This window comes from Manis pentadactyla, chromosome 7 (assembly GCF_030020395.1).
Source record: "Manis pentadactyla isolate mManPen7 chromosome 7, mManPen7.hap1, whole genome shotgun sequence".
NCBI classification, from domain to species: Eukaryota; Metazoa; Chordata; class Mammalia; order Pholidota; family Manidae; genus Manis; species Manis pentadactyla.
The window spans coordinates 25368216-25395549 of NC_080025.1; the positions used below are offsets into that span (position 1 = coordinate 25368216).

The window sequence follows — 27334 nt, forward strand, 5'->3', positions numbered from 1 at the left end:
CTAGAGGGAGTTTCTCAAGTTCCAAATGTTTGATCTCAAAATCTGGCTGAATTTGTCAGCTGAAACCCCCATTGACAGAATATTTCTGGCTGACCTCGCTGCCCTCGCACCAGCCACCCCCATTCTGAACACTGAGCTTTTTGGCCCATCTGCACAGATGCCTCCCCTGGGATAAGAGCCCATGTTCTTCCTGGAACCAATTTAAACCCAAAGGAGCCTTTAAAAAATACATTTAATAGTTGGAGAGTCTCTCTGGCCTTTTACTTCTGAGCTCATGCCCTCTGGGAATCAAGTGACATTTAGATTCCGGTGTGTAAGTTGTTTTTCTGTAGATTTGTTTTTGCGTAAACGTTCCTCTGCAAATTATTTTCACATTTTAAGGCAACTTCTTTCAAGTGTCCAGTCAGACTGATTTCTATGTGGTTCCCTTTGCCACCCCCAGCGCGGCTTTCTCACTCCCTGACTTCCCCATTTCTCAACAACTCAACTTCAAACAAATTCTGCTGCTCGTTAAAATATTTCCCCAACTTTCTGGAATTTCCATTTCTCAGGGTTATCTCCCCAGAGCTGCAGCCAAAGCCGGGCCCATGAGGAGGGATGCGGCCAGCCTAGGTCAGGAGGGGGGTGCCATCGTTGTGCCCCCCCAGGTGTGGTTGGCAGGAGAAAGGACCTGGGGACCAGCAAGACAGAGGGAGGCAAGGACTAGTGTCAAGTCCAAGCAACACAGGGACAGCCTCTAAGAGTGAGACACACAGGAACCGGGCAGCCACAGACAGAAAGGCAGGCAAATGCCATCCTCCTCTTCAGCCAGCAACCGCTTCCCTTTGTGACAGGCCCAGAGTCAGCTCTCCTGTGCCTTCTCTTCCAACACCACCATTAAAGCTCTGGCTAATTCCGTGCCATTTTCCTTACATAGACCCTTCATCTCTCAGTTTTAAAACAGCCCCTTGTACCTAGAGGGTATTATGCTAAGTGAAATAAGTCAAAGAAAGACAGATACAGTATGACTTCACTTATATGTGGAATCTAAAGAAACACAACAAATGAACAAAACAGAAATAGACTCATACATACAGAGAACAGCCTGGTGGTTGCCACAGGGGAGGGGACTGCGGGGATGGGTGAAATAGGTGAAGGGGGGAAAATTTGTGAGACCGTTTGATATATTGATCTGGGGGACGTGTGTATTGAGTGCATACACATGTCAGATTCGTCAAGCTGTACACAGATTTGTGCATTTTAGTGTATTACCTCAATATAAAATAATAATGATTTAAATTAATTAATTACAATAAGATAACTAGGAAAATAAAGAATGAGATGGGAAGCAACAGAAATGAATACATAAAACATGTCCCTGTATCCAGGCTCCTGGCGTCAGCCACGTGGGCGCCATCTCCAGGGGGCGCCATTCACGCAGACTGCAATCCATCAAAACAACAAGCCACTTCCTCTCTAGAACTAAAGAGACATTTTCTGTTTTCCTTCTAGACTTTAAGAAAGAAAGGTAAAACGGTTGAGTGGGAAGAAGACCTGAGTACCAGTCCTACTGGGGCTATAAAATTACTATGTGGCCTTGGAGTGGTCCCTTTGCAATCCACGTGTGTCATCTGTGCAATAAGGGAGCAGGACGGATCTAGAGGGCCTTACCCTCTAGCAATATTTCCTGATCAGCAGGAAGTGATATTTCTTCTATCAGTGAGTTCCATGCCAGGGAGCTTTTGATTAGTCATTTTCTTCCACTGTCCCTCTGGCATCTCAAACTGCTCAGCCCCCTCTGGCTTTACCTCTCTGGCTTTGCAAGGCTGCAGACTTTGAAGTCCAGTGAATCTGCACCTAACATGCCAATTCGCTTCCTTGATTTTCTGAGCTTGGCTCTTTTCTGCACCATTAAAACCAGAGGCACTAATTTGAAGAATTAATTGAGCAGGTCACTTGACGTCATATAGCATCTGTGGCCCTTCAGGTCTCATTTTTGAAAAGAAAACAGAAAAAATTTTTAAAAGAAAAAAGGTGGGCCAGATAACTTCAGAGGTTCAGGGAACAAAGCATTGCATTCCCCGTTTCTAGCTGCGGGGGCTGAATCAAGGCTCCTCCTGCGTTTGGTTCCGAATCAAATCACAAGTTGTCCAACGTTGTCTGGCAAAGGTCCTGAGCCCGGGGGCTGCGGAGGAGAGAGGAGAAACACTCCCTCCCCCAATGCCGGGGCAGTTCTGCCATGCCACGTCCCAAGAAGGAGGTTCCAGAAAGAAGTCTGTTTTTAGCTGGCTGCGTCCAGCAAGCCTGGGCCAGGAGCTCCGGTGGTGAGGACACAAGTGCGGAAACAGTCCTGCTGAACCTTGAAAGCGATTTGTGATCTAACACGTGCAAAATGAGAAAATGAGAGCAAGGCTTCACAACCCCTCGAGGTATAAGGCAAGTTAAATATTAATACTCAGGGCCCTACACTTGGAAAGTGATTGTTTTGAAAGTGTAGACTAGAGTGGGTTCAAAGTCATCTTTCACTACTGAGATTTTTTTTTTAAGACCTCTGCAGGAATCCCTCTAAAGGAGGGAATTGTTTAGGAAAATACATTGAAGGGACATGTAGGTTTTAAAAAATGGGACAGAGCCTGCAAAGACAGCTCTGCAGAAGGAATTATTGAATCGTTCTGTGTAATACAGAGGAAGGAATGTGTTTTTGGTGGTGGTGGTTGGAAGTAGGTAAGCCACGAAGTTGAATTTAGTGTGGTCCGGGCAATGCGACTGGCAATGGCGACTCCAAAGTCAGTCACCTGGGCTCACATCTGTAAAACCCGCCATGATATACCTTTGCCACAAAGCAAATTTAGAAATAAGGGAATTGGCTCTTGGATTCCATCCTTTCCTGACTCCCTTTCTCCACCAAGATCGGGCTAGGATTCTTTTTCTTTTAATTGTGGCAAAATATGTATAACATAAAACTCAATCAGCCATTTTTAAGTGTACCGTTCAGTAGCCTTATCCCATGGCTGTGCTGGGCTAAGGTTCTAACCTTCTCTGGGGGGAGGGGAGCATGCAGGGGGAGGGCAGAGGCTGCACATCTCAGAAGACAGAGGGGCATTTGGCATCTCCGGTGCTCCCCCAGCCCATCTCCCTGATACCGTTTCACTAGGAGATTCCTGAAATTGCGCCTATCATCCTGGAAGTCCAGCTAACAGAGAAGGAGGCTGACCCTAAAGCTATTTAAGCCAGAGTGTTTGGTCACCAGGTGAACCGTGACACACACACGATGGAATTGGATGGCACAGCTGGACCCCAGGAAGGCCAGGCTCACCCATCATCTCGTCAACCTCACAGTAATGCAATCCTGCATTTGGGGGGATTGAAAAATTTGGTCCCCTAACATTTCTTATGGAGCGGTTTACTGTGTATGTAAGTATATAGTTAGGACCTATCACATAATAAACACTCAATAATACTAGATCTTACTAGGCATGTCCAATATTCAGATTCAAGCTGTCATATTCCTGGGATGTTAACTTGTTCTGTGGTAGTTTTACTTGCACAAGATTTCTTCATTATTTGTATTATTGTTATTATTTGCTGTTACTTTGGTGAAGATTTTTAAAAGATGCTAAGGTACATTTTTTAGTCGATGCAAATAGAGAGAGAGATAGCCATTAGATTCAGAGTGAAGAGCAAGAACTCACTGGAGGAAGGAAGCCAGGCCCAAAGCTCACAGCAGGAAGGTAGGCTGCTAGCATCTGCAGTAGGGGGAGGGCATCGACCTTTGCATGAGCCGCGGAGCAGAGGTTCAGTCGATCTTAGCTATACCACCAAGCATCATGGAGACCCAGAGGTGCTAGCTAAGCACTCGTAAAGTTGTCTTACTTAATGCTTTCTTTAATAGAAGAGGAGGAATGCTCTAGGGGGGCTGCATTTTCTAGGCGTTTCTGCCAAGGGAGCATGGTACAGATGAGCGTCTTTCATGACACGCCCATAGGACAGACACTCTGAGCCAGCCCACCTGAATTTTAACTCTGACTCCGCCACGTGCTAGCTTGGGTCCCTGAGCACATTCACTGGACCTACATTCACCATCTGTGCAATGGGGATATTAACACATGGTATCCAGAAAGCCTGGAAACATAGCAAATATACATAACATCATCAAGGACATCTTCAACCTATAAAAATATGTTTATGGACATACTGTAGTACTGACTCCTGTCCGAATAAAAATTATGGAAGACTTGGAAATAGGCAAAGAAAAGCTTTAGCAAGTGCTCAGATTAGCTCACTCTGCTGGTCTCTCCATCTTTCATATTGGAGCTCCGTTTTAACTCTAAATTGCAGAAAACTGACACTAATGAAAATGATTCTTGTCCACAGAAACGTAAATGTGTCAGACAGAGTGCAACTGATTATTGCCTTGAGGAGGGGTCTGTTTTACATTATTTATACATTTATGTGAGAATTCCTATTGTCTCTCTCTGTCTAGACTCTTGGCATTCTCCTTTGGACCACTTATAACATTGTAGTGGTTCCCTCATTAGTTAATGAGTTTAATACAATCTTTGACTCGTTCATTTACATATCAAAAGTCATGGTTATACCCTCTTCTAAAAATTCTTTTAACACTACAGGGTAATGTGAGGATGACATGGGTTAACACCTATGCAATCCTGGGAGAGTGTTTGGCGTGCAGAAAGCACTAAGTCTTACTAAGTCCATTGTTTTTATCTCTATCGCAGCCCTCAGCACACCCTGACATAACTGTCAAGGTCCCTCTCCTTCAGCAGACCCCTCTGCTTCTCTAGGGGAAGGTCCATTAGGATAGGGACTTTGTGACTCTCATCATGGAGAACAGTAGAACCAAGCACCAAGAGTGGACATAGTAGATAGTCAATAAATTACCCAAATAATAATAGACAGAGATTGGCAAGTTTTTCTTTGTAAAGTACCACAGAGTTAATACTGTAGCTGTACAGGCCAAAAGATCCCTGTGCAACCACTCAACTCTGCTGCTGTCATGGGGAAGTGCCGTCACCATCACCACGGCAACAGTATGTAAACGAATGAGCATATGGTCGTATGACAATGAAACTTCATCTGTGGACTCGGAAGCGTGAATCTTATGGAATTTTCACATGACATGAAATATTATTCTTCCTTAGATTTTCTTCAACCTTTTAAAAGTGTAAAAACCATTCTCAGCTTGAAGGCCATATAAAAACAGGCAGTAGGCTGGGTTTGGCCCCAGGCCATTGTTTGCTGACCCTGAATCAGATAATGGTAACACCTAGGGCAAGAACTATGTCTTATTCATACGAAGTTTTTTCTAGTCCTTCTCATGTAATAGATGTTTAAGTGATGTTTGTTAAATTAAGTAACTAATGGATAAAGGCAAAAGGGGACATTTTAGGAGGGTAACTTGCTAAATCATTTTAGAGAGATTCGCTTTGCAGGGATGAGGGGGTGAGGGCTGGCTTGGCAGAGCCTGTCATGCGGGCAGGGTGGCAGGGACTGGTCCCAACGGCATGAACCGTGTCCTTTGTCATAGTCAACCTTCACTGAAATCCTCCATGACACCAACGGTTTTATACCCCGACTGTAAACTACCTTACATCCTTTTTAGAACAAAATGGAATTATACATGATTTTAAATAGCATCTGTTGATCAAACACTGTGACCAGTATCACATTACAAGATACCTTCCCCAAACAAGCTAGAAAAACAGACTATATTATATTGGCACCAGTCAATTTCATAGACCAGAATTAGGAATTTTCCAGAATTAGGAAAGTGGCTGTTCAGCGTCCAAAAGCACAGACAGGCCCAGAAATTGATCCACCTACAGAGTTGGAATGGACCCAGTGGGAATCTACAGATGCCACCTGCTTTGCCTCCTGCTGCACATGCCTCCCACCCTGTCACGCATACTGTCACATACTGTCACTCTGCCTCCGGCCAAGCAAACTCCCTCCTGCCCGAAGACCACGAGCCCGCGAACAGAGTCACCAAAGCTACACACACAATGGCACAGCTGTATTTTTGCTTAGGAGCTCAAAATTCCTTTTCTTTTTTGTGTGCCTATCATTTGACTTCATTTAGGGCTCAGGCAAATGTCCACTTGGATGGTGGACATTCAAACTGGAATTCCACAGCAGTGCCATTTCTCAGTGTGGGACTGTGACCGCATGAGTCAGGAGAAGAGCTTTGTAGGAACATATCTGGAATATGAAGGAAACCTAACAGAAAGTGGAAAAGAGCTCAAGTTTCAAGGACACGTTTAAAACGTTAACACATGTGGTTTTACAAAGAACATAGAGTCATTAAGTGAGTGCTAACTCCTGGTATTTCACAGGTGAGGAAAGAGGTCCAAGACTTGCAGTGACTGTACGAGCCAAGCCCCCAGGCCTGGGACTTGGTCTTGAACCCAGACCTCCTTCAACTTGACTCAGGCTCTTTGCATAGAAGATGCAGGGAGGAAAAAGGAGAGGGGCTTTTCTTTCTATTTAAACGAATTACCACGTATCAGTCTGCAGTTTTAAAAAACATTATTTAGGTAATACATCTTTTTGGGAAAGAGACTGCCTGTGATCTTATGGCTCTGCTCTAAGAACAGTAATGCTTGTTCCTAGGATGGGGTGAAAAGCTCAGTCCTCCTGTGTCCTTTCGCGCAACACAGCACAGAAATACAGTCGTGCTTGAGAACAGACAGGGAGCACCAGGGCAAAGAGAAAGGAGAAAGAAATGGATGCCGCTTCCCCCATCAGCACCTGCCCAGGGCTCAGCACATGGTAAACGGTCAGTAAATCCTCAACCCGCACCATAGCAGTGGGGTCAGAAAAAGGGAAGGGTTGGAGCAGAGCACTAACCACAAAAGAAGAAAGAGAAGTTTAGGGGATCCTTGCAACTTTTCTGTAAGTCTAAAATTTTCCCCAAATAAGTTAAAAATGTTTAGAGAAGCTGGTGGGTTTTTTCAACAAATACTCCAGTTGGCAAATTATTTGACCAGACCTCTGGGATTCTCTGATTTAGGGAACCTGCTTGTTTTATCACACTTCTGAAAACACGGGGTAACCCCTTGACTTAGCCACTTATTCATTTAACATGTGTTTATTAACTGCTCATGGTAACTCAGCCGAAGAATGGCATTGATGGTAACAGAAATTCACCCAAATCGAGTTCAGATTTTAACAAGAGATCTCGTTTGCTGCATATACGAACTTTCATAATTTGCAATTGAACTGTCAAGAGAGTTTGGAAAAACCTGTCACCAAGGAGAGTTCTTGCTTCTCACAGCAGAGGTTTCATTCTTTCAGACGTGACTCTGGTTCGACTGTAGCGTGGCAGCCAGACAGAAATGGGGCTCTAACCTGAGCAGCCCGCCCTCTGCTGCTCAGGCAGAGGAAGAGTTTGGTACATGGGCATTGGGGAAAGGAAAATCACTTTCTTTTCTTTTTTTAAAATAGACTTTCCTTTTTAAAGAAGTTTTAGGTTCATGGGCTTTATTCTTCATAAGCTCTCCTAACTTCCTCCTTTCTTCTCTCCCTCTCAAATAAGCATTAGAAAGGTATTTTTATTATGTCCTGTTTTTCTTGAATGCAGCTACACATTCCGGCTCTGAAGTTTGTTTCAAGTTACTATAAACTGTGGTTTTTGGTTACAAAGTGTCCTAACTCTGTAGCTTACTTTTAACAGATGGATATTCAGTCATCAATTATTTTACACTCCCATAAAACCCTTGACTGATTCAACAACCTCCCTCCCCTATAACCTAAGTTAGTGGCTTTCAAACTTCCAAAACTTAAAAATGAACTTTTCAGGCACCACCCTAAGACATTTAAAATTGCAACCCGGCACACATAAACATGTAAGTGGAATTAAAAGCTCCATCAATGGTACTGACCTTCGCTGTTCACTCTTACCATAAACTCCTTTTTCTGTTCTCTTCTAATTCACATCCTTGAAAATGGGTTTTGATCTGCAGTTTGAAAAACACGGCCCTGCAGACCTTAAATCTTTGCGAGTGGAGCCCCCTAGTGGCCATTCACACATTTGCACTGGAAGCGGATGCAGGAAATAGAATCATATTTTAGACATATTTTGCCGTAAATTGGTGACGTCACAAAGATCAGCTGAAAGGGAGAAAGAAAAAGTGTGTCTGGAAAAATTGTCTGAAGTCAGGACTTCATATAAAACATTATAGTAAGGGTTCATTTATTATTGCACATTAAGACCTGGGGGCTGGCTGTCTGGGCTTAACAGATTTTAGCAAAATACTGTGATTATGCCTGAATGCACCAAATTATTGATGTCTAATGCACCAAATGATTGATGTCTAGAACAAAAAATGCCTTCCTAAGTCTACACAGTGTCTTACAGTTGAAGATTCATGATTGAGTTTGCCCATCTTAGGATCTCAACGCATTTTTGTCAATTTATTCTCAGACATGCTGACAACATGCCATCGTCACCGGGCATGCTGCTGAGCTACTGAGGGTGCGGGCACGTTCCCGGGGACTGTTCCCAGGTGTCGGCCTGTCACAGGCTTGCTGGGTACGGCGGTTGTAATGACACTCACTCTTGGGAGATGCTGCAGAGGTTAAAACCTCTTCTTCATCCTGCAGATGAAACGGAGGCCCAGAGAGCTGCAGTCGGCTAGGGGAGATGAGTGTGGACCTGGGGGTCGGCTTGCAGCCTGGGCCCAGTCATGCCCAGGACCCTTGCTGTGCGAGGCGGGCTGGGATTCATCTCTCGGAACGCTTCAACCACAGAGGATGTGGCACAAAATCGCATGGACCCACTGCCCTGTGGTAAATCCACGATCAATACATCTCAAGACAGGTGCCATCAGAATGCCTCTGAAAGGGAAACCGGGGGACCCTTTGCCCTACAGTGAGCACTTTGGGGAGACTGGTGAATCACAGTCCCAGGAAGGGGCCTTCTGGCATTCTCGGTCCCGAGGGGTGTGGGGGGGAAGGGTCCAGCCATGGCTCGGCCTTCCATGCCAAGGTTCTTTCTGCAAAACAAGGAGGCCGGAAATGAGGACTGGACTTCCATTTTCCCTTTACGGTGCCTTTCCAACACAGTAATGAGCGACACACCTTTGACAAGGCTTCATGTTCTCTGCTGCTGAACTTTAGCGACATGAATGATTCTACAACGGCTTCTCTGTTATTTGCTGAAATATTCCTACTTGAGAAAAGAGCAAGAAAATTCATTTAGTGAATCTAAAACCCTTCTTCAGAAGGACATATTCCAAAGGGTGCCCCAGTGTGGAGAGGCCTTAAGGAGAAAGGGATTTGAGAGCAAAGGCCTGGGGCTCACATGCCAGTTCCCCCTTTCTGGCTGATTGATGTTAACTGTTTTTAGCCTCATTTCCACCCCCGCGACCCCAACCCCCAAAAAAGCAAACCAATTCCATGTACATGATATTGTTCATGTGACATATTTGTGAAGACACTTGGCACCACGAAACCCAAATGTCAATAGCAGTTTCTTTAAATTGGTTAAAAAGATGAATTTGTTAATGGAGTTATATCTTTAGTCTGTTCTTGCATACATATTCCCTTGAGAACCAGTTTCAAAGGACATCCACCTTTTGGCAAGGGAAAAAAAGGTGATAGAAACCTATTCCTCAGGCTGGCACAGGTCTGGGATCTGTGGGGTGGCCTGCACCCCACGAAAACCTCCGTCCCCCATTTACAGCGCAGCCACCCCACCTCCAGGTCTGCCTCCAGAACACTGTCTATTTCTCCACTTCCTGCCAACCAACCACAAATAAAGGAACAAAGTCAGATAACTTCCATTTCCAAAGCGCTGTTCTTTTGAGATATCTAATAGAAGTAATACAATCGTCTGGCTCTAAGGGGAGTCACAGACTCGAGGCTGAAGGTGGTGACGATCGGTTACGAAGGACCCAAGGGCCAGGCTGTGTGTGAGAATTATCGCGGAGCCGCAGAAACCAGCTCGTGAGGTGGGAGCCACCCTCCTGTTAGGACACCTGAGGGCCCTGAGGCAGGTGGCGTGAGTGGCTGGGATCTGAAGCCAGGATGGCCGCGGCCTGTCATTCCCATCGGCCTCTCCTGGGTCTGCACGCGCTTCCCTCTTACACCATCCCTCTCCCGAACTTCTGAGGCACCCACTCTGTGCCACACTACTTAGCAGTGGCGTGCCGTCTCGTCCTGTTTGGGTTAGACTTAGCATGCACTCAGATCCCAAGCCGTGCTCCCAGCCCGAAGCATGTCACTGGCGTAACCTTCCAGTCACAACCGGGCTTAGAGATGTGGACGAGCAATGGCTTTCCTCTGCGCGAGAAGTTTTAATGAGCATCTTGTTTATATTTCAGGGAAGTTTCAGGCAAACTTGAAAATGACTTCTCTGTAGCTAACTAGTCTCAAACACCTTGCCAGTTCCACTTCAAACTCTGCACATGCAGCAAAACAGTATTCGGGAAATGAATGAATGGGTGTAGAGAAAAGATACTTAGTTTTGGTTGGTCCTTACAAGCCTACAAATTTAGAAAATGATTTAATTCTATCCAAACCTGGAAGAACTTGGATTTAAAGTTGGTCATTTAAAGCGGCAATTAATTGTGTTGCCCATTCTAAGCGGGAGGAACAACCTCTGCTCATACACAAACTACGTGACCTGGGCCACAGTTGCAATTGCAGAATGGCATTAAATTGCCTGGATCAAGTTTTTTTCATACTTTGACTACCAGCCATAACAACAAATTCATTTTTTGTCATGACCTAACACACACATATTTATATCTGAAACAAGTTTCATGAAGAATAATGATCTTTAACTTGTGCAATGCACTTTGATATTTCCTGTTGCATTTTCTTATTAAAATGCTGATTGCCACTCACCAAAATGATCCCATGATCCCCTATTTATGGAAGTGTGAAAAAAACTTGGTTGTTTCATATTATCTAAGAATAAAAATCCTCTAAGTGTAGAAAGATACTTTCATTTTAGTTGTCCTAGTAATCCTTAGAAAATGAGATCTCTGTTCATCATGTCTTTAGCAATTTGCAAACTGTGGTGCCACGTTCTTCAGTAATTTTACAGGATTCCCTCTGCAGTTCAGGAGCACATGGGTGAGAAACATTCTTTTTAGGAACTTTAAAGGCTACAGTGTCTTATGATGTGGCAACTAGTAAGAAAGTGACAGTGCTTGGATTTTCCTTAATGGATCCCCACCTAAGTTGTAAAATGGAGCTTAGCCTCTTAATTTCTTTTCCTGTAATAAAACTCTCAAAATTTCCTGCCCCGTCTACGGAGAGAGTTGGCCTGGCCAGAACTGAGAAAGGTTTTTCTGATGCTAACCTAGAGGAAACATAAAACATTCTGCAGTGTTTACACAGTTGCAGCCTGTCCTGTGTCCTTCAGTGAGTCAGAAAGCTTGTGGTGACCTAGGTTCTTAGGACTTGAAAAAAATGCCAGGGCGGACAAGCAGTCTCTCAGCAAAACGAAGAGGCACTCAATTAAAAACTCTGTTTGCACAGATGCAAAGGCATGGAAGTTTATATGGTGAGGTCTGAGTTTGTTTTGTTTTTAATTACACACCCAACCAAATGCATAAATCTCACAAAATGAGTGTAGTGAAAATGTCAACTTCTCTACTTTTAGACTGAAATATAGAGCTCCTAAAAGCGAAGCTGTTGTAACTGTCCACACTTGGGGCTAAAACAACATATAACCAGGGGAAGAAGAAAACATACACACACCCAGATCTAAGAGCAGTAAACAGTTTTTTATTCAGGCAATGAAACATGGAAAAAATATATTAGTAATCATTATAATAATTTCATTTGTGTGAGTATAACTCTTACAAATATTTACTTGACATATAAAAGGGCAATTACTGTGCATATAAAATTTATGTAGATGATTTTCCACGTAACACAATCCTGACAGTAGTCAATGCAGCCTTCAGTCCTCCTGATGGGAGGCTCCTCACACACTTCATGGCGCCCGTGGGGACAGTGGAGGCAGATGTGCAAGGAACGTTTAACTTATTGGCACGTCAGTACAAATGGTATCTATTGGCAAACATACACTTGCTAACAGCAACACTGAGAAGTTTACTGCTACCTCTGAGATTTAAAAGGAATGCCTGGATCCTGTCCCACCATGTGAGGACAAGGCTGGGGCTGTGGGTGTGGCGACTGAAGGACCGTCCTGTCTGCACTGCCGGGAGCAGGGGTCAGAGTTCAGGTTTTCATATGTCCACATGAAAATGGTGCCTAAATACAGGCTGTCAGTGCCCAGCGTGACCAGGAAGTACTTTGGAGTATATGTGAGACGCCACTAAAAGGCAGAGGGGAGGCACGTGGCATCCTCACAGTTCTAAAATGAGGGATCAATACAGGGAAGGTCCAAGCCACACCTCAGCTCCACGCCAATCCCCCTCCAAATGAGTTAAAGCGTTTAATGGACTGCCACGGGCCAGCGTTGCACGCCGACATCTCTGTATTAGAATTATAACCAGAATATGTATATATATGGAACAGCGGTAACCATACTGCAGTTAAGAAAGTCATTCCTTAGGAATCATGTTTGTCCAAATCTAACTGCATGCTGACAGTGAGAGGCACAGAAATGGGGTTGCATTTGGACAAAGAACTACAAAAAGTGCAATCTTTAGTCTCCAGAATGCCAGCTCTGGCACTGGCGGGCCGGTCTTCACTGGAAATGCTGCCGTTTACATCAGCTTCCAGAGGACAGCCTTAGAAAGGAGGGTCTCGTCTGTCACTCCTATCACCTTTACTCTATGGGAGATTCACGGTTTGAGAGAGAAACTGCTTTTTTAAAATAACCAGGATCCAGAGGCCAGTTAAACCCTTTTGGACAGAAGTCTCCACACAATACCTCTTTATTAAAATCTTTGAAAAAGGTGACTTCTTAGACCTTTGGCTTGATATTCTGGGATTCCCAGACTGTATTTGTTCTTTAATAAGCACATAATAATCTGCTATCTTTTAAATTCTTCAGAGTATATACATCTTTACTTTAAACTCCTCTGCCTAAATCATTTAATCTTTCAACACCTAGTTTCTCTCTTCCCAACAAGTAGCAGGAAACCCGAGTGCAAGAGTGAGCTCATGAGGTCACAAAACTACAGAAAAGAGACAGCGGTCGTGTGCAATTCACGAGACGCCTACCAACTATAGGGAAAACCCAAAAGGAAATAAAAAGGGAGCTTTCCAGCTTCAATGCTACTAAAAAAAGGATGTGCTGAATCATTCTAACTAGTGTACATAAGACTTTGCAGTGCCTGCTCTTTACAAACTCCACTTTGAGCTTTAGAGCCACCACCAGGCCCTCTGTCACCTTTATTTAAAATGAGTGCTCCATTCTGGCTGCTGTTAGTCAGCCCAGGAATACCTGGGGCAGCGTGTGCTCCCCATTTATGAACAGTGCCCCTTCATGAAGGGCTGTCCAATAAACACCGGAGCACTGGCATGGGCACTGCACAAGGTGTGGGGCAGGTAGAAAGGGGAACTGGCTGGAAAGAAAATCCAATGTGGGCTGTCTTCCGACACGAAGCGCAAACTTCCCCTTAGATTCCCTATTGTTCTGGAAGGTGGCCAGGTCCTCAGAGCTTCTCACCATCATGTGCTTCTGCACTTCCTAATTTGGGCTGGTCTGAAGAAGCTAAGACCATGTGAGAAAACCAGGCTTCTCAGGATTTCCAGAACAGTTTTACAGAACAAAAGGTTTGGGCGAGTCACTGGCTTCCAGGAGCTTCTCCAAATACAGTAAATCTTGGGAGGTCTGACTGTAACTGACCAGCCAACTGAGTGACAAAATGTTCAGCCTGTCCTACATTAAATTCTCCAATTAAAATGCTTTTAGGTAGACCATCTATCTACAGTTTGGTGAAGTGAAAACCTGAAGCCATGGCCCTGAACCCAGAGTCTCTACACGATCACCCCAGGTTCCCAAACCACCACCCGGGCTGCAGCCTCACTTCATCCCCCTCTTCACTTTCTCTGACCGGGTTTATTATTGCCTAACAAACAAGCAACCCAGCCTTCATGTGCTGTGAAGCAAAGCTATATTCTTACTCTCTAGATCTTTAAAAGATTTTGGGGGACTTATTTTTAAAGAAAAATAAACATTCTTCATTTCACCCAGCATATTCTCTTGATTGGCCAGCTTGTAAAAGCTGCATTTTTATTTTTGTTGAGAATATCCATCATTAAATTAGAAGAAAGCACGTTTCCCTGTGACAGTTAAGGCTGGGAGGCCCGGGGCGAACGGACGTTCCTTCACACAGGCCAGTCTGCATTCCTCATTGGAAACTGCATTCAGCAGCGTCCAGTTTTTCAGGGGTCTCTTCTACCAGTGTGCTAGGGAAGGATTGTCGTCACCTCAGTTTTAACACAGAGCTGCTTTTAATACATGAGGAGCCTCAAGAGAGGGCTACGGATTTATAATGGAGACCACTATAAGCTTTCATGCGTCAAACAGATCAATATAAAACAAATAAACATAGATGTCACCACAGCCCAGCAGCAAAAAGGTTTAGCAATATTTTTCTGTAAATGCAAATTTAACATCCCCAGTAGCAGAAGACTGGATCTGGAAGGGACCCAGGTACCACCTGGAGACACCAGTACTCCACGGACACAGTGAGACCAGGGCACAGCCCTCACAGTGAGCAGGCCTCAGTGACCACTTCCAAAGCCCAAATGATTGTCAAGTCACTTCTCCAACCACAGAGCATTCCTGTTGTTCTTTTTTTACAAAATGTTAAGACAATAGGCCTTAAAATACAGCCTAAGCACCAATTATGATAAATGCATATTGGTAAAACGTGACTTCTGGCTTTAAAAGACATCATTGACCTCCCTGGGGCTGAAGATTGCACCCCTGTGAATAGTACACTGATAAAGAAAAATTCATTTTTAAAGATCTATAGAAGTTCTCCACTAGGCACAATTCATTGCTGAAGTTGGATCATGCAAGAGTTTTATAAGGAAAGTACGAAAACTTCACATGCACTGAATATAGTGCAAACCACCGTGAAGACTTTCAGGTGCACGATTAAGACAGAGGAGTGCTTAAAACCCTTACGTGGATTTGGTTTGGCCTATAGAGTGGGAAGGAACTCACTGGCATTTCAAGGAAAACTTCCCCTGTGGGGCTAGTGGCCCCACCATGCTGAATTGAGTCCAGGAAGAGCTGAGGGATTTGGTTCTGTGCACATGAATTGCCCCCTGTGCACCCCTCCTCCAGGACTCAAATGGTCTCTGTTTAAAAATATTCAAAATGTGCTGACTTTTGGAGTGGCTCACATGATCTTTTACTGCCCATTTTGTTAAAAATTCTACTATCTTAACTTTAAAAGGATTTTTTGCCTTTAAAAAAAATCTGCAGAACAATGCATCACATTTGTAAAAAAAAAAAACGTTTCTTCACTTTATAATTGCTACTGGGTTACGGTTACCTTTTGATTAAGACAATCTAAACCTTTTACAAGCAGACTTTCTTTGTGTATTTCAAATAAAAACAAAAGATAATAAAAAGTAAATATTGATTTTGTAGCAACAAATGGAAGCAGAGGAGACCAAATGGCTCTAGGGCAGACTCACCAGACCCCAGGTCTGAGGGAGGAGGAGGCCGAGGAGGGTGCAAACAGCAGGCCGACAGGACGCGAGGTGAGACCTGGCATCGTTGCATCTTCCATCCCCTGAATTTTGAAGCTGGCACAAAGAGCCAGGCCTCTATTTCAAAAGGAGGTCTTACATTTACAGAAATATGCTCATCTGTAGAGTTCTTATTCCACTATGCTTCAGGGAAAAACCAGCAGCATATGTAAATGTGTGTGTGTGTGTAAATAGTTACTCAGAATCCCTTCTTGTTCATAAACTGCAAATAACAGTAAGCCAAATTATCTCAAGTAAAACCTCTAATCCTGAAAATTAAGGTGAAATAAATAGGTCACCAAAAAAAAAAAAAATTAAGACTGGTGGTAGGCAAATGATTCCAAATAGGAGCCACAAAATCACAAATTTCACACATTTAGAAAAGTAAAGATAACATTAAAACAAACTATAGATGGAGGGATCACAAACCCAGCTCGCACGGGGCTGGGCAAGGGCCGGGCCTCTCGGATGCCACTTCCCCCACCGTGCCGCACTCCAGGGCTCCTCCTGGCCGTCGACGGCAGCAAAGCGGACAGGCAGCAGTAGGCGTGTGCTTTTTTAAGTTTTTCTTTTTTTCTCTGCAAAGGGGCAATTACTCCTGGATAAGGCAAGATAACTATGGTCACAAGAGAAGCAGCCAAACGCAGATCTGCTGAGCGCACGTGGGGAACTCAGTCGGTCTTTCCCAGCTTGGCAATCAGCTCGTCACAGATTTTTGTCAGTTCTTCAATTTCTTGGTTCTGAAGGACAAACGGTAATGATTAGGCAGCTGCTCTGTGCCCTGGATACAGGCAATTACAGCGCAGTAGTCCCAGACTGGCTACACCCCACCTGAACATCCTCACTCAGTGGCTCCTAACTTCTCTACATCAGAGACCCTTTAAACTGAGTAGGGGGTGAGGGTGGTCAGTGGCCCTCTGCAGCCTGTCCACGAACCTCTTGGCTCTCAAATTTCCTTTATAGGAATCATTGGGGCTTGTTAAAAACACAAATGTCTGGGCCTCACTCAGTCCATCAGCATCTCCAGAGACCTGGGATTCTGGAGGCCGAGGATCCCAGCAAATGCTGTCTTGGGGGTTATCAGAGCCTCAGAGTAAAGGCCCTGCCCCAGCCGAGTGGATGCCACAGGCACGAGTACAGAACGGGAGACATGCTAAGAGACACACAGAGGCATAGAGAAATGATGCCTACGGATCGGTGACTAGCAAGAAACGGGGAGTGCTGTTATCACTGATTTTTATTTATCTACAGCAGAGTTTCTCAACCACGGCACCATCTGGGCCAGGCCAGGCTTTACTGGGGCTGTCCTGTCTGATGGAGGAGGTTCGCAGCGCTTCTGGCCTCTGCCCACTGGATGCCAGGAGCCCCTCCCAGGCGCGACGACCAAACACGCTGCCGGACTTTGCAAACATAAAACTGCCGTGAAGGGGGAGGATGGCTTCCTATAGCACTGAACACGCACAGAGAAAGCAAGCCGGGCGGCCCAAGAGCCTAAGGAGCGGTGGGCCCCGGGCCCGGTTACTGCCGCTTCCCCTCCGCAGCCTGCCTGGGGTCGGCTCCCGGATGTGCACGGAGTTCATGGTTTGCCTCGCTCGTCTCCACCCGAACCACTTCCCGAGGAGCTGCCCTGAAGTGCCTGGGCAAGAGGGCAAGGCCTGCTGTGGTCTGGACCCGGTAGGTGGGCCGCCGCCGGGGCTGCCCCTGTACCTTCTGCTGCAGGGCGCGTTCCAGGGACTCCACCCTCATCTGCTCTTTCCGGAGTCCAGCGTGGAGGGCTGCACTCTCAGCCTTTGCTTTTGTTCGAACCTGAGCAATCTCCTCATTGGCTCTGTTTTTTGTGTTTTGTTTGTAAAGGGACAAAAAACACAAAGTCAGTCATTAGACACGGGTAGAGGGGTCAGGACCGTAACCACTGACATCTGTGAACAGACCTAGCAGGACTGACTTCATGGTAAGGCAAAAAACAACCACCAGTGACCTAAATAATTTAATTTTAATTTATACAAGTTCAGTTTACACACAACTGCTGAGGAAATTTCCACAGTGCAGACCCACTGCAGAATTAATCTCAAAGGCCACAGTGTCCTTCAAAATTCCTATGTCTCCAGAGAATGTAATCACATGACAGCTCCTGAAACAATCAGTTTGTTTAACCCACTACAACAGCGGTGGCATCATTTCTGGGATTTTCACAGCTAAAGAGTCAGGACACGAACCACTCATGTCTGTGAACAGACCTAAAAGTGGCCTTTTAATGAGATGCAAAAGGAAATTTTTTAAAACCATGGATATCAGTTGATAACGAGACAGTTAACTGATGAAAGGATGCTGAAAACTCACTAGCAATCAGGTGTGCTAATATGATAAGCTTTAAAACTTTATCAGATTGGCAAAAATAAACAAGGATGACCTTGGCCCACGTTGGCCAAGATGCAAGGAAGCAGAAAGGCTCACGAGCGACGGGAGAATGAGCACCTGCACCATTTTTGCAAAGTGTGATGTGGTCACTAACAATTTAAAATGTCTACACCCTCTGACCTAGCAATTAGTGGTCAAGTCACAGAAAGGCTCCTGCTTGGTGTAACGGTGTAACGGTGGGGTCACAGCAGCACTGTCTGCGTGGGAGGAAGCGTGAGCCGAAGCGCCCACCCCACCCTCAGAGCAGGGTGGTCAGGCCACCTGATAAAAATGATTACATTCTGACATGGAAATGGCCACGATGTACCACTAAGCCTATCATAGTATATAAGTGTATCAAGTACATATGTGTGTGTGTGTGTGTGTGTGTGTGTGTGTGTGTACATGTATCAAATAAAAGGAAACTTGCATCATATGACTCCAATACTATTTAAAAAAAAGTCCAAAGCCATTTGGGGATAGTATTTATAAAGGCACAAAGAGAAGACTAGAGGATACATAATAGATAATATCAGCACTTCTGGGAGTGGGAATGGGAGGGGGTAACTTAAAAGGCTTTACAAACAGGAAGATAGCAACACGTATAAGTATGTATTACTTTTTAGCTAAAAAATAAAAGTTGGATGCATCCTTTATACCATTCCCCAGGGTAAATTCCAAATGTGTGGATTTAACAATTTAAAAAACCAGGCCATGAAAATACTAGAAGGAAAACATAATATTTATATTCAGCATGGGGGAAGACCATTGTTACTATAACTGGAAATACTGAAGCTGTAAAAGAAATGACTGGTAAATTTCACTATATAAAAATAAATTTCTGCATATCAAAAAACACTGGCAGACAAAAGACAAACTGGAAATAGTTACAACTCACATCCAAAGGGTTGGCATCCTTAAATAATACAAAAATATAAAATAATGTATTTATATATAAAATACATAAACTGACAACAGGAAACCAGCAAAGAATAGGCTTTCAAATTATCTATATAGATAGCTGCTAAAATATGTCCAATTTCACTCATAATACAAACATGAATCAAAACTACACTGAATAAAATACAATGCTGTTGTTTGCTTAAAAAAATACCCAAACAAAAAAACCTTAAACTGAAATACCAGCTTTCCTCTATTGGATTTGTAGAAAACCAAAAATCTGATCTGTTGGCAAAGCTGTAGGAAAAAGAGATGCTGATATGTTGTGAAGGGATGAGAGTTGATAGTCTAGTGAGAGCAATTTATTACCAGAATTATAAATTCACATATTCTTTGGCCCAGCATTTCCCTTTTCTAACACATAGGTAATCCACAAGAATGCCAACTGAATAAGCATACAAGGCTACTTATTGCAGCCACTGCGTGTGTCACAGAAGATTTTAAATAACCCTAATGTCCAACATGAGGGGACTGGTTAAATAAATGCTACATTCCAAGAACAGACCACCAAAGGCTGTTAAAAAAGATAGGGAGGCTGTTCATGGATTGATAGGCAAGACTGCCAAACTATAGTGTCAAAAGCCAGGTATGCCATCACCTGTATAAAAAAGGAGATTCTCTCCACATTAAAAAAATGGTATGTGCTGTGGGGGAAGGGGCTGCTAAAACTGTCCCGGTGAGACATAAATGTACCAAAGCAACACAGCACAGCCCTTAAATTTATACAATGTTATGTGTCAATTATATCATCACAATAAAGTTTGTGGGGTAGGGGAAAGGAGAAAAGCACAACTCTTAAGGATTAAAGAAACTAAACAACCTGGAAAGAGGTGGAACCGAGCTGGGGGTGGGGTGGGAGGGGAGACACTATGTATCTTTTTATTCTTTATGTTGAACCATGTGAAGCTTCTCCCTATTCAAAAAATTACACAGCACACACACACACACACACACACACAGAGAAATGCAACCTGGAGTTGCAAAATGGATTTCTTACTTGTCTAGTTTTTCCTCCGCATGGATTTTCAGGGCCTGATATCGCTGTTCCTCTTGTTTAACTCTGGCTAAGTAATCCTGAGCACATTTTTTCAAAGCTTCTTCATTCTGCTCCAAAGTAATAATTTAAAATAAAATAGATGATTTTGGTTTTCTTCCCTGAGTAACATACCATGTATCAGAGTTTTGATTTTTTCAAAGTGAGAAAACCTAATTAATTCAAATGCCTTTAAACTATATCCTATGGTAATTTGAAATGGGCGCAGGATAATTCTCACTGAAGAAATTCTAGATAATTTCCCCATGTATTAATTTTCAGATCATGCAGTGAGGTTCAGTTACATGGATATACCTACTTTAGGAGGCAGTTATTCAAAATGGCAATCTAATTCCCATTTTATATAAAACCGCCCACTCTCGTTTATTTTAATATGAAAATAAGGGTGTTCACTGCTATAAATGTCTTATTGATGGTGTGCCTACATTTGAAACATTACACTTTTTCTAGGATATACATCCTGAACTGTTCAGTGTTGTAAATAAAGGCCCTTTTCCTTTTCCTAAATATAAAATGATGTATTATCAGAAAGAACATTCTAGAACTCCCTCAGGTCTGAGGGTTCAACTCTTCTTAGTCCACAACACACTCTGGTTATGTCTGGGATTTGGTGGCCTGACCCAGGAGATGAATGACTGAGACGCACCACCCAGTGGGTGAGATGCCTCAACAACTACAGAAAGAAAGAAAGGGGAAAAAAATTCCAGTTTCACAGGAACAGAGGACACAAAGCCGGCAGGGTCCTGCGCACCTATGAAAGGCTATCTCTGGCATCTATGTGTGAAGATCCATTACCAAGAAAACACACTAAGGAGACAGAAGGAAAAGGACATGCTACCTTCTTGAACCCTTCCAGAACGCCTTTCAGGTTCTCGTATCTCCTGAAGAGATCAGAGAGGGACCTTTCCACAGAATTAAGGTCGGCCAGGGCCTGCTCCTTCTCCATGGTCAGCTGCTGGAAGCTTTTCTGAGAGGTCATACTTGTCCTCTGTTCATCTTCTGTGAATCACAATCAAAAGTAATGGTGAACAGCTGCCCTCTGTGAGCTGAGCAGAAAGCTCCCTCTCTCAAGGGCTTACACCCCAGTGGGCGAGACATATGGGGCAAGTGACAGGGGAAAACCAAGCAGGGTAAAGGGCCCGGGGCTCCTGCTTCACAGAGTGGCCTCTCCCAGAAGGGACACTTGAGCAGGGGCCCAGGAGGACTGGGCGGGGGCTGTGCAGCCACCCGTTAGGGGACTCCCTGCGGAGGAAGAGCTGGCAGAGCCCCTGGCTGGGGAGGCATCAGGTGATGGGCACGGCAGACGACGTCGTGCCAGAGCTCTGCAGAAGGACCCGACTTGCAGGTCAGCAGCCGGGCATTACAACACTGGCTTCAAGAGGTTCTAAATTCAATGTGGGGTCATCAACTGCGGCCGTTTTGTAAAGGCACCAAAGGGGCTGATACAGGTAAAGTACACGTGCACTGGGGCATGTGCAGTCGAACAGAGACCCCACCAGGGAGAGCTGATGCTGGGCCGGGCCATCCACATGCTGGGTCCCAGGTGGAGGGCTCCCCACAGAACTCATTTGCTCTCCTCTGAAATGAACCCAAGCACAGTCGGTCCTCATTATCCACTCATTTTGTATTTGTGAATTCACCTACTTGCTAAAACTTAGTTGTAACCCCAAATCCATGTGGGTGGTGCATTCCTGTGGCAAAAATTGAGCCACCTGACGTGACGCGCTCAGCTGAGGTTTAACAAGGTGATGCTGTCTCCTTGCTTCATACTTGTTGCAGTCTATTTAGAGACACTTTCCCCCCAGTTTTTGTGCTTTCTGGTGGTGACTTTGCTGTTTAAAATGGCCCACAAGTGTGGTGCTAAGGTGCTGTCTGGGCTCCTAAGTGCAAGAAGGACGTGTTGCGTCCCACAGAGAAGACGTGTCAGGTGAGCCTCGCTCAGGCCTGAGCCCCAGCACAGTCGACAGAGTTACGGACTGACAAGAGAGGTGTGACGTGGGGCCTGCAGGAACCCAATCCTCTATTCTCCCTTGGACCAGGGGCTCAGTGTTCAATAATTCAGTGTTTGTGGCCACTTTATAGAACATCACCACTGCAAGTAATCTAAGTGATGGACAAACTGAAGTTTGTATTCTGACTTGAAAATCACCTTCTCCTCCTATGGCTCTGACCCTGGGAAAAAATGTCCTTACCGATCATTTGGGCAATGGTCTTTTCATATTCAGCCACAATTTTCCTAAAAAAAAAGAAAAGTCAGAAGAGAATCTTCAGAACACAGAAGTTGGTGAAATGCTGCCCCAATTAATCATCCTTACTTTTACCAACAAATTCACATAACCCATTTATCTGTTATGGGACTTTTTTTTTTTCACATTAACTTAAGATTTGTTAACATTCAAAAGGTTTTTCTTAAGATTTTACGTTTAATCAAGTAGCTTCAAATTTCATAACCACCTATTTATACGAACTGCTTTACTTCTTTTTTGCACCTATGTGAATGACCTCAAGGCAAGAGATGAATTCTGTTTAGACAAATCAATCTTTTACAAAGTAAGTTAATGACCTTCTTGGAGCCCTTCCTCAGAGGTCAGATATGGGTTCAGGCTTTCCTGGCCCCGATCCACCCTTCAAGTGGTCCATCCCTTCTAAGATGGTTACAAGTTTTATTTTACTATCCCAACTCCGAATGTATTCTGGTTATTCAAAGACTTCAAAGATCACCCTGTTGTCTCAACCGTTCTTTGAGCAAAGTGCAGTATTTTCCTAACCCTGTCCAGTAACCCCTCAGTGAGAAATGATGGCTCCCTCACTCCTCCACGGGGTGCCCACCCCTTTGGCCCTGCCCCCAGGTCTGTCACGTCGGCCGCTGTAAGCTCTGAAGGCTGTCCCTTCCTCCCCACCACACCCAGCCCAGGGTCTTCCACCCGGCAGGTGCTCAAGCAAATGACACAGGAGCCATGAGTGAGAGCCGTAACAGACGTTTCTTAATCATTCAAGCACTGACTGTACAGTGTGTAAATTATTTATGCGTTTTCTCTCTTTTTTGATGCCATCTTTAGTTTTTTCATAGCTCCTAACTCCTTTCTACAGTGAGCGGAAAAAATAAAAAATTTCAATTGTAAGTCAATCAATTTTGTTTCCTGTTAATATACTTTTTATAATCTATTTGGTGGTTATGAAATTTGAAGCTACTACAAATAATTTTAGGAAAGTGTTATGAATTAAAGCGCCTTCATAACTGAATAGCAAGAAATCTTACTGCTCTGTATTTCAAATGGGTATTTTTGTACAAATTTACAGCACTTCAAAAGATAAGAATGATGTGGGTTCTGCTTATGCTGTAATGTTCTGAACCCAAAATAAGCTACAGTATTGGAATATAATAACTGGTCTCAGCAATATTCATGAAATGACATTAAATACAGATCAAGGTTTTAACTCAGCAGTTCTGTGTTAAGATAATACATTCATCACTTCATTGGCATTAAATATAGTAACGCATAAAGGTATCCAAACCTCCCCAAACCTCCAGTCTAACCTCATCTCCAAGACTTCCTGTCGGGTTTCTTCATATTTTTTCTTCCATTCATTTGCTTCAATCTCTTTAGTGATTATCTGAGTATAATAGAGATGGGCGGGGGTTATGTCTAAGTGATACACAAGAGGAGAGACCGAAAGCAACACAAAACCAGGTCCTTCCTGAGACACTCAGCCTCCACCAGGAACACAAGGCCTCCTCATCTATGCAAGAGTGCCCTAGTGTCTGGAAAAATGTGCTCTCCAGCTGCACAGGACACGGACTGCGTCACCAGGGTACAGGCGAGCAGGACATCTCCCCAGCTTCTAAGTGAGAATCACCATCTCTGGAAATTCCACCTCGGTCCAGGGTCTGGCTTTTAGCTCCAGAGGCCCAGAACCCTAACTGGGGCAGGACACCAAAAACAAAGCCATTTGTCTGGCAAAGACTCACTTTAACCACAGGACACACCACAGCACCAATTTTATGTGGGCTGATAAATGAAAACTGCCACAAACTCAGAGCGTCACAAGCTGGCAAGACCAGCACATCCTCTGTCTATGGAGATGTCTGATTACACGAGGGGCTGAGCAGCTCGATGCCCCCAAGCCAGATGCATCCATCTGGCTGGGGGGCAGGATCTGCTGGCCAGACCACACCTCATATCCCTGTGTTTGGGGTGCCCTTGCGAACTGGGAAGAAATACTCTAAATTTATGGCCTCAAATGCTACTTGCCCTGGACAGAGCTCAGATGGGCATTCATTGTTAGTCTCTTATTATACTTCTCACTATTTTCTAATTGGTACATTCTGTATTGCAGTGCCTTTAATCAGGATTCAAGAACCCGGGAGGCAGCCTGTGGCTTCAGGTGACAAGGCCCATCTCTGCTTTGGTCCACTGTGTGGTCATCCCATAGTTTAACTTTCAGGAGGAAGACGAAGTCATTTCTCTCATTCTTAAGATCTGGCGGACGTCCTTCCCTTGGTTTCCAAGGTTTGACATGAGCGCCAGCCAACATCCCTCGTTACCAATCTAATGCTGTTTTTTAAAGCTTTAGAAGATCTACATCAGAAGTACCTATCAACTATCACATTATAAAAAGAAAATTGCTATACCAAGGGAATTACCTGCTTAAAAAAAGGTGGAATCATCAAGAAACACATAAAATACAGCACAGAAACCTAACGCGAGAGGGTACATGCTGATCAATACCACACAAGTGTCGTTCATAGCTTTCAGATCAACTAGGAAGGGCCTAGAAGTGATCTATTTTGAACAGAGGCTGTTCAAGAAACAAAATACAGAATTCGAGAGCTGAATTATTTAATTAAAGAATGGGTGAAGGTAGGAAACAATTTTATATTACTGCAAGCCTAGAATTTAAAGAAGTTTTAGGCATGAGCACATATCCTCTGTAAGATGAAGGCACTGCCTTAGTTACATATGTGGGCAGAGCTGGCAAAATTCGATATTTAAAACTTCAAGACTAGAAGATAAAGGAGGGTACAAAATTCTTCAGAGTATTTCCAAGTGTCAGCTTTCTTCCCTGGACACCAGAATGTCAGGACTCCAGCACAGAGCAGGGTCGTACAGCAAGCCCTTTATGTGAGCCCAAAAGCTGCGGGAAATAAGAACTTGCAGCCAGAGAACTCAAGACAACGAGATGGAATCTACCTGGGGGCACATGGGCGTTACAAAGAAATGGGGTGATAGGGGGACAGAACAAGAAGGCCTTTACCTCTTCTCTTATCAGGGTGAGCACGGCTGTCTTATCTGACTCACTGAGGCAGATGCCATCCAGGGAGCTCTCACCTCCACAGGCCACGGACCCTGGGGCCTTCTCCAGAGGAGACTCCGTCAGGCCCTGAGGGGGAAGAGGTTACATTTACCACAAGTTGAGTCTCCGGCTTAATTCCACATACTCTTCAATAACTTCCTCATTGCTACACTGATCATAATCTTTAAAAGCATGTTGGAAGAGGAAAAAGAAAAACAGCAGAGGTGTGCTTAAAAAAAAAAAATCTAGTTACACTACTATTAAGGGAAAGACTGTTTTAATGTGTGTGGGGTGTCTTAGCTTCAGTTTAACAGAAGGTAAGTTTTCTTCTAATCCAAAAAGGGAGAAAGTGTAATTATCATAGTGGCCAGTCACCAAAGAATCACATGCGTAAAAGAATGGTTAACGCCTCATTTTTCTGGGGGTTTCTGGGAATGACATGCTCCATGTAAGTATCTTTTCATAAAAATACCAACTTTTTATATATTGATGTTTGTGTCTCTTTAATCACATTAGGTGGTAATGTTTCTAAAACAGACCACTAACTTTCAGGCCTAGGAAGTAAATAAGCCAAATATATCTGAACTCTGACCCTACCCATGGGTGATTCAGGATCACTGGGAACTTCAGTTGCTCTGCTGCGATGCTGTCAGGGCTGAACCATTATTTGTTCCAGAACAAAGTGGCCGTTAAGTCCAGTTCTGTGTCTGCACTTCCATTTTTTGCTATAAGTGTCCAATTCTCTTCTGGCAGCACTTCACCGTCTGATGAGCCAGTTTGCTTTTATCATAAACTAGGCTCCAGAAAGCCACATTTGGTTAGTTAGTATGTTTTCAAGAGAACATAGACTTTGTCCTATTTTCCTTCCTAAAAGGTCTTCTTGGGGCTATTTGCTCCCACCTATGTAAGCAAAATTCTTGCAGAAATGGAAAAAAAGCTGACCTAAAAAACATGCAAAGCAACCTGGAAAAATCTCAAATATCGGTGTACTGATCAATTAGTTATTGATTATAACCAATCAGTTGCCTGGTATCTTGTTTAAACCAATACTGAACAGAAAGTCCAAGGTTGGGTTAGACCAGTAGCGTTTAAATTTTTCAGGGTCATTACAGATTTATCTTCTATAGAAAATGCTCAAAACACACACACATACTTTTCGCATACAGCTTCAGAGACCTCATCCAAGGGCCCAGAACAGCACCGCAGGGAAACAGAGAGGCTGCAGCTGGTGTGCATTTCCAGCAGCGCTAAGGAGGGCAGCCCACCATATGGACAGAAGCCCTAAGTCCCCCCGGAAACACTCCCTATCTCCAGACAGACCTTTCGCTGAAGACAGAGGCCACTCTGTGCTGGGCAGCCTCCAAAACGGCCCCAGTGTCACCTCCTCCCCCCTTGAGTGTAGGCTGGACTGAGCGACTCGCCTCTAATTTTATTGTTATTTAGAATATGGTAAAAGTCATGGAAGGCCACTGCTGGGATTAGTTTATACACAGACTCCAGCTTCCACGCTGTGAGAAGCTGGGTGGGGGCCCACGTGGCACAGACCAGATGGATGTCTCTGCCATCAGCCACAGGGGCGAGCCGGGAAGCCAATCTCCGCAAACTGAGCCTGTGAGAGACCCTGGGTCAGGGCACCCGGTAGGCCGCCCTGGGATTCCTAACCCAGCAAGATGACCCCGGGTTTGTGGCTTAGACACCTAGGCAGGCCGTGGTGCCACCTGTTGAAATGAGGCCCCTCTGGGGTTGGTTCTCAGAAACACTGACCACTTGGACATTCCAGGCAGAAATTTTGTGGGACCTTCATCAACCTTCTCGCACCACGACCTCCCTCCAGACGCCACATACATCTCTCAAGTCACCGAGCAGTGAGGGTGCACTTGCTGGATCTCTCAGTGGCCATCCTGTCCTCTGACCTACTACTGGTCACGATGCTCCCTACTTAAAACCCCACCGAGGTTACCTACTGCTTCTCCAGCAATTCCAAGCCTCCCAGCA

At 44.4% G+C, this 27334-nt stretch overlaps 1 protein-coding gene across 10 annotated transcripts in view; it reads right to left on the reverse strand.

Annotated features, from left to right (window-relative positions):
• Positions 1-11713: 11713 nt before the first annotated feature.
• Positions 11714-27334, reverse strand: part of TACC1 (transforming acidic coiled-coil containing protein 1) — a 98917-nt gene continuing 83296 nt past the window's right edge. For all 10 annotated transcript variants that reach the window (XM_036932159.2, XM_057505187.1, XM_036932158.2 and 7 more), the window contains 7 exons: positions 25301-25426; positions 23583-23659; positions 22237-22280; positions 20883-21043; positions 19988-20094; positions 17341-17461; positions 11714-16373 (listed from right to left, as the gene is read on the reverse strand). In XM_036932159.2, the coding sequence (XP_036788054.2) occupies positions 16305-16373; positions 17341-17461; positions 19988-20094; positions 20883-21043; positions 22237-22280; positions 23583-23659; positions 25301-25426 (705 nt within the window). In that variant the 3' untranslated portion in view covers positions 11714-16304. The remainder of the gene's footprint in view (positions 16374-17340; positions 17462-19987; positions 20095-20882; positions 21044-22236; positions 22281-23582; positions 23660-25300; positions 25427-27334) is intronic.